The sequence below is a fragment of the Rousettus aegyptiacus genome, unplaced genomic scaffold, assembly GCF_014176215.1.
Source record: "Rousettus aegyptiacus isolate mRouAeg1 unplaced genomic scaffold, mRouAeg1.p scaffold_m13_p_1, whole genome shotgun sequence".
NCBI lineage: Eukaryota > Metazoa > Chordata > Mammalia > Chiroptera > Pteropodidae > Rousettus > Rousettus aegyptiacus.
The window spans coordinates 94,255,302-94,264,524 of record NW_023416284.1 but is presented as its reverse complement, the minus strand read 5'-3'; the positions used below and the strand labels follow the sequence as shown (position 1 = coordinate 94,264,524).

The 9,223-nt window shown below is 52.0% G+C and overlaps 1 protein-coding gene across 2 annotated transcripts; it reads right to left on the bottom strand.

Moving 5' to 3' along the window:
• Nucleotides 1-663: 663 nt before the first annotated feature.
• Nucleotides 664-8,480, bottom strand: CDKN1A (cyclin dependent kinase inhibitor 1A). 2 transcript variants are annotated; one of them, XM_016152634.2, is made up of 3 exons: nt 8,342-8,480; nt 3,525-3,974; nt 664-2,252 (listed from the first exon to the last, which is right to left on the bottom strand). In XM_016152634.2, exons 2-3 carry the CDS (start codon nt 3,967-3,969, stop codon nt 2,203-2,205), a joined length of 495 nt encoding a protein of 164 aa, XP_016008120.1. In that variant the 5' UTR covers nt 3,970-3,974; nt 8,342-8,480; the 3' UTR covers nt 664-2,202. The 2 variants fall into 2 exon arrangements, with proteins under 2 accessions (XP_016008120.1, XP_036095348.1); XM_036239455.1 differs by lacking the exon at nt 8,342-8,480 and adding an exon at nt 8,242-8,340.
• Between the last annotated feature and the right edge of the window lie 743 nt (nt 8,481-9,223).

Here is a 9,223-nt window from a genome sequence, read left to right as displayed (position 1 = left end):
CAGTACTTTGTTCTTTTTAATGTTGTATAGTATTACACTATACACAATTGACATATACTCTTTTGTATGTATATGTGTGTATACATATGTACATACATATACACACACACTCTTTTGTTAGTTATATTGTTTCCGGTTTGGGTCTGTTAATAATAATATTGCTATGAATATGTGTTTTAGTGGAAATCCGTATTCATTTCTTTTGAGAACAGAATTAGTGAGTCATGTAGGAATGAGGGGAGGTATCTTTAGAAGATATTGCCAGTTTTCTGAAATAGTTGAAATATTTTCTACTTCTACCAGCAAGGCATAAGAGTTCCGGATGCTCCACAGCCTTGTTAACACTTCACATTGTCAATCTTTTTCATCTGGTAGGTGTATAGTGGTATCTTACTGTGGTTTTAACATTTCTCTGATAAGTAATGACGTCAAGCTACAATATATTCTTTACTTAAAAAGACCACATGAGAAACCAAAATATTGACAGTGGTGATCTTTGCAGAGGTGTGATGATTTATTGGTTTGGTTTTGTTTTTATTTTTTGTCTCTTGGTCTTTCTGTTTGCTAAGCTTCCTGCATTTTTAAAATTTAAATACTTAACTTTTAAAATTATAAAAACCGAAAAACCTTCCACCTGCATGTTTTTAAAAATAACAAGGCATATTCACAAGCAAAGTCACCAGAAGTATTTATTGAGCACCTGCTGTATACCCAGCACTGTGGGAAGGGCTACGAAGGACGCAGAGCAGTACAGAACTTGGTCCCTGCCCTTGAAAGGTGTACAATCTAGGTGGAGACAGGCAAACGAGGACCCATGGAGAGCCAGGAGATAACAGTCCAGGCCAGGATGTTACAGGAGCTGGAAGATGTTTGGGGTTAGAACCACTAAGTACTTTGGTGCCTCCAGGGGCTCAATGTTCAGTGCCAGGAAAGACAGCCCACAACTCCCAGGCCTGTAGTGGCCCACTTGGCATGCTCGATCCACTGCCTCTACTCCCCCCATCTTAAAACATCTGACTCCTTGTTCAGCTGCTATTCAAAGTGCAATGAAATGGGGCAGGGGTGGGGCAGATGGGGAAAGTCCTTGGATGAGTTCCAAGGGCTGCTGTCACACTCTCCCTCCTAGAAAAAGCCGCTCCCCCCCTCCACCCCCGCTCCTCCACCCACACACTTCTAATGCAAAGAGATCTCCACTTGAGGAGACCTATCTGACCACCCAAGACTTCTACCCTGAGAGCTGAGAGGAGAGGGAAGTCACTGCTCGAGTTGCCTGAGGTAGAACTGGGAAACTCTATTTCTAGCATGCTCCTTCCCCTTGCAGCCCACTGAGTTGGGTGGGGAAAGCACCCCAGAGCTGCCACCATCGCTGAGAGGAGACTAGAGGGAAAAGACATGGAGGAGAGGAAAGAAACAGAGGGAGACTTGAGAGCCCAGCAGGAAAAGTGGGGCATCTGGAGCTCCTAGAAAAGTCCCAGGGAAGCCAACAGCGGGAAGGCCAAACACTGTGCTTGCCCCACTGTGGGCAGGAGAGGGGCGTGATGGGAGGCAGGGTGGTTTGCTACGGGACCCTACCTTCCCCAGGCCTTCACAAGACAGAGTAGGGTATCAAGGGCCAGGAAGGTGCCAGTCCCCAGCCCTATTCCAGGCTGTACCCACTTCAATCAAGGTCACCACGCTCAACTTTAGAGGAGGAAAAAGGACTCCAAGGTTTGGTCGATGCCCCCACTCTGCTTGGCCCCCTTCAAAGTGCTATTTCTTCTCAAATTTTAAGGAATTGAGGTCTGAGAATGAAGGAAAGGGGCAGAATTTCATAATGGCAATGTGACAGTGAACAGAGGGAGCCAGGCCCCTCCAGCGAGCACCACCTAGCAGGTGGGGGTCATGCCAGCTTACCTCCAGGAGACAGGAAACAGAGCATAGGATGAGAAATTTTTAAATAATGGTTTGAATAATAAAAATACCTAGCAATCTAAGAAGCCTATCATTTCTCTGTCTAATGTTTTCTTTAAATAAATCTAATGCCAGCAGCTGGCAGGGGTGGGAGGGTGGAGGCAAGCAGGCTATGTACATAAGGAATTTAAATTAAAACAAACGTAATAATTAAGACACACAAACTAAAAGACTACGGCAAAAGATGTAGAAGGAGCCTGCAAGGGGCGGCGGGCCCATGTTTACAGGAGTGTGAGGCTTCCAGTGCGCAGGTTAGGGCTTCTTCTTGGAGAAGATCAGGCGGCGTTTGGAGTGATAGAAATCTGAGGAGAGAGAACAGAAGTCAGACAGGCCAGGAGGAAGAAGGCACAGCTACTAAATCAAGGCAAACTGCAGAGGAGCCAGGGACCCCTCCCTAGGGCCAAAAGGACACATTGCCAAATATAAGGAAGAACTCTGGCAACTTCTGCCCCATTTCCCAGGGTGTTTACAGACATCACCACGCTTCGCAGATGTAATTGATAATGGGACTTATATTCCTGGGCCAGCTCTAAGCCAGGCTACCCAATACAGTAGCCATCAGTCCTATGTGGTTATTTAAATTAACACTAGTCACATGTCAAATAATCAAAGCTCTATGTGGTTACTAGCACTGGATATTTGCATCACTGCAGAGTTCTATTGGACAGCACTGCTCTAAGGATACCATTAGATCATCCATGAAAAGTGTGCTTGCACAATGCTTGGGCCATATAAACATTAGCTATTATTATTATTATCCTTACTGTTAGTTCTGATTCAGCTACAAATTTGCTGTGGGATTCTTGGCTGCAGCTCTTTGAGCCTCAGTTTCCTCACCTGTAAAATGAGGATAACACTGGTATGGTGCTCTAAGTAATCCTCTCTAGAAAGGCTTTGGTCTAGGGCTTGGCCTAATAAGTGCTCAAATGTCAGCATCACTCATTTATTATTTATCAAGCCCTACTATATGCCAGACACTGTTACAGGTGCTAGGGAGTCAGCAATGAACAAGAGAGATACAGATCCCTTTCTCATGGAGATAATATCCTAGTGAGGGAGATGGACAATAACAAGGTAAGAAAGTAGCTGCTGAAGGTAAAAAGTACTAAAGCGAACAAAATAGGCAGGGCAGAAGGACTGGAAGTAGGTGTGTGTGATGGGGAAGAGGAGTTAAGCTTGTATAGAGCAGCCAGTACATTATATCATTAGTTTTCTTTCCATTGCAAATTCACTGTGCAACTTTAGGAAAACCACTCTACATCTCTGAACCTTGTTTCCTTGCCTATAAAAGGGTGGCAAGAATATCATGTGGTATAGGATTGCTATAAGGACTAAATAAAATCCACCTTAGAAACTTAGTGAAGGACCTGGCATTTAATAAATGTTCCCAATAAACATTAGCTAGTTGGTCTTGGCTACAGACTTGCTGTGTGACCTCAGGCAAGTGGCTTCCCTCTCTGCGCCTGTTTCCCCCTCGTAATGAGCAAGCAGCACCAGATAGGTCAGCCCTTGCACCATGGATTCTAGGTCTTGGTCCCTTGCAGTGTCAGTGACATTCCTGCATCTGTCCTCACCTGTCATGTTGGTCTGCCGCCGTTTTCGGCCCTGAGAGGTGCCAGGCCCACCTGGCGACCCCTCAGCCTGCTCAGAGGAGCGAGGCACGAGGGTGCAAGACAGAGACAGGTCCACGTGGTCCTCCTGAGTTATCCCCTGCAGCAGGACAGGTGAGCTGCTAGGCCGCTTGCCTCCTCCCAGGTTGTCCCGGGTCCCCCAGGGCCCCGAGGGCAAGTAGACCTTGGGCAGGCCCAGGCCCCACACAGGCTCCCAGGCAAAGTTGCCCTCCAGCGGTGTCTCAGTGACAAAGTCGAAGTTCCATCGCTCACAGGCCTCCTGCACACAGCTGGCCATTAGTGCATCGCAGTCTCGGCGCAGCTGCTCACTGTCCACTGGGCCGAAGAGGCGGCGACAGGCCTTGCTGCCCTGGGGGACTGGATGGGCATCTCGCGATGGCTCCGACATGGCACCTGCAGGTGAGACAGTACGGCACTGGTTAGTGGAAAATTAGACCCTCCCTTACTAGGCAGTGCTTCACTCAGGTGAGATCTTCCTACTAGAAAAGGAGGTGAAAGGGTGTCTCTGCCTCCTTCCAGCTGATTTTCTACCACCTCTTTCCCACAGGGCCCCCCAAACATCCCACAATCAGACACTGGGCAGGGGCAGAGCTCAGCCAGCCTGGACCCCAGGGTGACCGAGGGAGCAGGCAGGTGAAGGGCAAGCTTATGTCAACAAAGGCCAGTTTATGCAAGAGCAGGGATCAGGGGCCTGTTTACCCTCAGGTATTACCAGCTAAAATCAATTTATTTCCCACCCCCCTGTGGTGTCCCTCATGGATGTGAATGCCCCAAGTACCTGTGAATTGCCAGTCCAGCAGTTTCCCAGCCCCAGCCCTGGCCAAGAGGTCAGTTACTAAATGAATGCACAGGCTGACAGCTCCTCCTGAATCCTCCAGTCCAGATGTGCATGTAGGGTAACTCTGCTCTGACACTGGACTTTGGGGTAAAACACAACTGGCATCTAGGCCTACCTTTCCTGCTTACTATCTAAACTTTAAAAAGTCGCTTAATGTCTCTGGGCCTCAGTTTTCTCATCTATAAAATGGAACTTTATGAAAGTTTCAAGAGCATGGCTGTGGAAACACATTCAAACAAATGGTCAGGGTGTCCCTCTAAGCAAGGCAGATGAAACAGAGCTGAGAGGCTGTATCTTGTGGCTAAGAACAAGAGTTCTAGAGCAGGACTACCTGAGTTAGAATCCAGGCTCTGCTGGTTGACTCTGAACAAGTGGCTTAACTTCTCTGGACTCTGTTGTTCTCATCCATAAAATGGAGACAATAATAGTGAATGTTTCAGAGGACAGAGGATTGATTAACTGAGTTTATGTAGGTTTCATGCATAGAGCAATACCTGGTATACAGAAATGTTTGGAAAACAGAAGTATTATTACTTCTCTCTGTCTTCAGTTCTAGCTGAGCCTCCCCCCGGGCCACCACCTCCTTTGAACAGCAGCTGACAGGTGCTGTAGGCTGAGCACCTTTCCCAAGGATGTCATCAGGTGGGCAGCCTGGGGCTGAGGAGGAGCTGGGCAGGGCAGGGCAGTGATGATTTCTCCCTGGCTGAGCCACATCCTGCCAGGCCCATCAGGTGATCTGAAGTCTAGACAGCCTTGAAGCTCCTGCCCTATGTTGCCTGCATCCAAGGAACCTGTTTTGCAGGCAAAGAAAATTAAAGGTGGCTGGTCTACCCTGTTCTTCTCCTCCCACTTCAGAAGAGGGAAAGCCAAGGGTGTTTGCCCATGAGGGAGTGCTGGCACTCACTTGCCCTGCTCTGGCCTGACTCCAGAGCTGAGCGGTTGCACGACCTTGGCAGGGACTGGGTTTTCCTGGGGACAAGTCCTGATTTGCAGACTCTGAGGGTGAAAGATCTGCTGAGGGACTCCCTAGGACAGAAAGCCCTGGACCCACGTCACACCTACCACTCCTTAGTCCACCTCTCACAATGAGCGCAGCCCACAACTCAGCTGATAGGGGGAGGGGGAGCGGGGGGAATAGGTGATCTCAGACCAAGTTTAAAGGGTAGGAGTTCCAAGAGATATGATACTTGCCCCCCAAAACCACACAGATAAAAAGCTCAAGGGTCACTGCCCCATAGAGGGGTTCCAGAGTGCAGAGCCCTCGATAACCTTTTCCCACTCTCTTTGGGGCAAGGATTTGTATTAATTTACATATTTTTACGTGCCAGGAGCTAAGAAATTTATAGATATTAATTTCCCCCAAAAGTGGGTATATTATCTCTTTTTTACAGAAGAGGTAACCAAGTCTCAGGAAAGTAACTTTCCCAACCAAGGTCACATATCTCACAAGCAGCACATCCAGATTTTAACCCAGGCCTATTTGCCTTGGTTTCTGTGCTCTGGTGTTGAACCCTACTCCCTAATTTTGAAATTCTTAACCAGAGAGGGCCATCGAAATCAGTTGGGGACCTTTTTCAAAAAGGAGATTGATAGGACCCTCCCTCCTCAGACCAACTTAATTCAAATTGAAGAGGATTTAAGCAAGTGTTTGGCATTCCCCAGATGGGCAGTCTTGGGAAGATGCTGAAATAGACAGTCAGGGTCTTGGTGCCTCATTGGTACGAGAAGGGGCTCACCTAGGGCTTTATTAGAAAGTTGGATATTCTTTGGCTTCCAGGAGCTGAAGATGGGACCAGAATCCAGGCAGGAACATTCTATCTACCACCCCTTCCCTTATGTCTCTCATAGGGTCCCCATCAAAACTGCGCTCTTGCCCATTATCTTAACTACCAGCTCAGAGGAAGCTCACAAACACAAACCCTTGTTTTACAAACAAGTAACTGAGAATAGCTTTCTTCGTTGGCCTCTATGTTTTAGACTTTAACCGAATTTAATTCTCAAGTAAATAGTAAGCACCCAGTTAACACCGCTGAACCAATGGGAGTCTTTTTAGAGGGCGTAGGTTGGAGGGGTGGGAGACGAGCGACCTGGAATAAGCCCAGGAGTAGCGGCGGGAAGAAAAGCGGGCTAAGCGGCATTCCGCGGGAAGGAGTGTATGCTATTCGCGCAGGGGCCGGGAGGGGGCGCTAGTCTCCAGGAAATCACGCGCGGGTAGGAGATGGCGTGGGCAGAGCCTTGGACAGAGGCAGTGAGTTGTGATGAGTCAGTTTCCTGCTAAGTGCTCCCCGCCCGCCAAAACTTCGCTTCCACTCCGGCCGCGCGTCATCCTCGGCTGGGGAGGGGGAACAGGAGGGGGACCGGGGCCGTGAACACGTCACGCTGACCCAGCCAGGCTTCCGAAAACCCCGCCACTATTGGGAAACCGCGCACTCTCGCGCCATCTCTGTCACACACGCGCACCGCACGCACAGGCGCACAGTGATCTGGTCCCTCCACCTTATCTCCACGCCCAAAGCACGGGATGAGTCAGATCCCTGGAAAATAAAAATAGACGGGAGCGCAGAAAACAAAACCGCTCGAAAGTCCTCCCCGAAACGCGACGTGGAGGGAAAGACGGAGGGAGCCGCCAGAACGCCCTTAACTGCCAAACCCAGTTCCAAGATTCTTTTCCGCATGAGGGCGCAAGTGTCCCCCCAAGGTCCCGGGACTTGGCGGACGTACTGTCGCCCGGGATGGGCGGCGGCACCCGAGAGGCGACTCGCGTTACTCTGCTCAGCTCTGTCGCCCTCGGAAAGGGAATTCTGGACTAGGTCCGGGGCGCCCCGAGCCCGGGGATGCCGCTGACAGAGGCCCTGATCGGCGTGGCTCCCCCGAAGCCTCCTCACCGCTCCAAGTTGCGACCCCACCCCGCCTACCACTTCGGCGTAGACCGCACGCCCCTTCGCCCAGCAGCGCAGGGCTCGGCTCCGGCTTCGGAGTCCTTCGGCCTGACCCGATGGCAGGCGGGGTCGGGGTCTCCCGGCAGCGGTGGGAGAGAGGTGGGTGGGCCTCCTGCGCTCCCTGCACTGACAGGCGGGCCCTAACCCACCCAGCGCGGGGCCGCGGCTCCCGGTCCCCGAGGACGCGCTGCTGGGTGGGGACCGGACACTCGTTCCTGGACCTCCCGGTGTCCCGGCTTCTCTGGGAACACTTTGTACCAGCCAAATAGGCCACTGTGCTGGCGGGGAGGGGGCGGGACAGAGACCGCGGAAGGGCACGCAAGGGGCCTTCGTGGGCACCAGTGTACCCCAGCCAGGGCGGGGTTCTGACCTCACCCGGCCCGTCCCCCCGGGGTCTCCTTGTCGCCGTGAGTCACCTCCTTTCTGGCCCTTAAGGGACGTGTCCTGACTTGTTCCCAAGAGCAGGGGACACTGCCCGCGCTGACCTCAGCGCCCAGTCGGGTGGCTGACACGACAGCGTCGGGCACCCAGACCTCGCGCGTTGGATCTGAGAGCGGAGACCAGACGAACATGCCCCGTTCGGCGTTCGCGCCGCTGCCGGTCCCCTCCGCGGACGGGGTCTTCACGCCCACGCCGCGAGCCTGCCGCGCCCGGTCCGCGCCCTCCCTCATCCCTGCGGAGTTTGCACGCGAGGGGAGCGTGGCAGCCGATCCCTGGTACTCACGTCCCTCTCCCCGCCCCGAGTCTCCGACACATCCCGACCCCCATCACACACGCGCTTCCAGACACGCCGCGAGCAAAACTGAGACTCACGCACAGACCCACGCACGTCATTCGCCTGTGGACACAGCACACGCACACCCTCGCGGACCCTCACACGTACGGGCACAGCATGGACAGGACACGAACGCGGACACGCTCCGCTCAGCTTTGCTCCCAGGCGCCAGCTCCGGGTGCGTCCTTGCCGGGCACGACTCTCTCACCTCTGAATGTCTCTGGTCTCGGAGAACACGCGCGGGCTCTGGAACTTCAAGCCACCGACTCCGTCAGCTGCTCACACCTCAGCTGGCGCCGCGGGCGCGGTCCTTTTATTGGAGTTTGAGGCGGGGCCGGCTGCTCCGCTCACAGCGCGGCTGGGACCGCCCTCCCCCGGGACACCGGCTCCTCCTCCCCGCCGAGCAGCGCACTGGCTCCTGCGTGCTCCGGTGCCAGCCTCGCGTGCTGCAGGAAGGCGCTTCCCGCCTCTCCATACCCCGCGTCCTGATTTGTGCGCTTGACCATTTCCCTATGAATTGAGGCACAAATGTGGGGTTTTTGTTTTTTTTGTTTTTTCAGTTGAAGAGTGAGTTGGCATTCTCCAGGAGGGGATGGCATCGTTAGGATGAGCCCTTTTTCTGGCCCTGAAAAGATCACAAGGGGTGATATTAATAGTAAAATAAGAATCCATAAATAATAAAAATGATGCGCCTCGCTTTGCAATTGCCAAAAAAGCCCCAGTATACCACCATTACTCCCACCGAACTGTCACTAAACCAACTCTCCTCCAAGCACCTGGGGCACCCAGACACCCCAAGAAAGCCTCCTGGAGGTCTGAACCACATTCGATCCTCTTTATTTCACAGATGAGGAAACCGAGTCCCGCAGAACTAAAGGGATATAAAGGGTTTGCTGGGCAATGCCTCAGGGAAGGAGCGAATTGGGGACACTTCTCAGAAAGGGTCAACCTGGTCTACAGAGAAAATGGAGGAAATTCAGCATTGAACAAACATTAAACAAACCTCGCTGAACTCTCCTTCTCATTCCCACACCCACCTCTCTCAACTCAACAGAAGAAACCTCCGTGATTGCCGCAGATTTGATGGCTA

Bases quoted from the DNA above. Each gene is read 5' to 3' on its own strand.
- CDKN1A (XM_016152634.2), bottom strand. From the start codon at position 3,969: ATGTCGGAGCCATCGCGAGATGCCCATCCAGTCCCCCAGGGCAGCAAG. The intron at 2,253-3,524 runs GTGAGGACAGAT...CTCTCTCCTCAG, and splicing joins GCGGCAGACCAACATGACAG to ATTTCTATCACTCCAAACGC.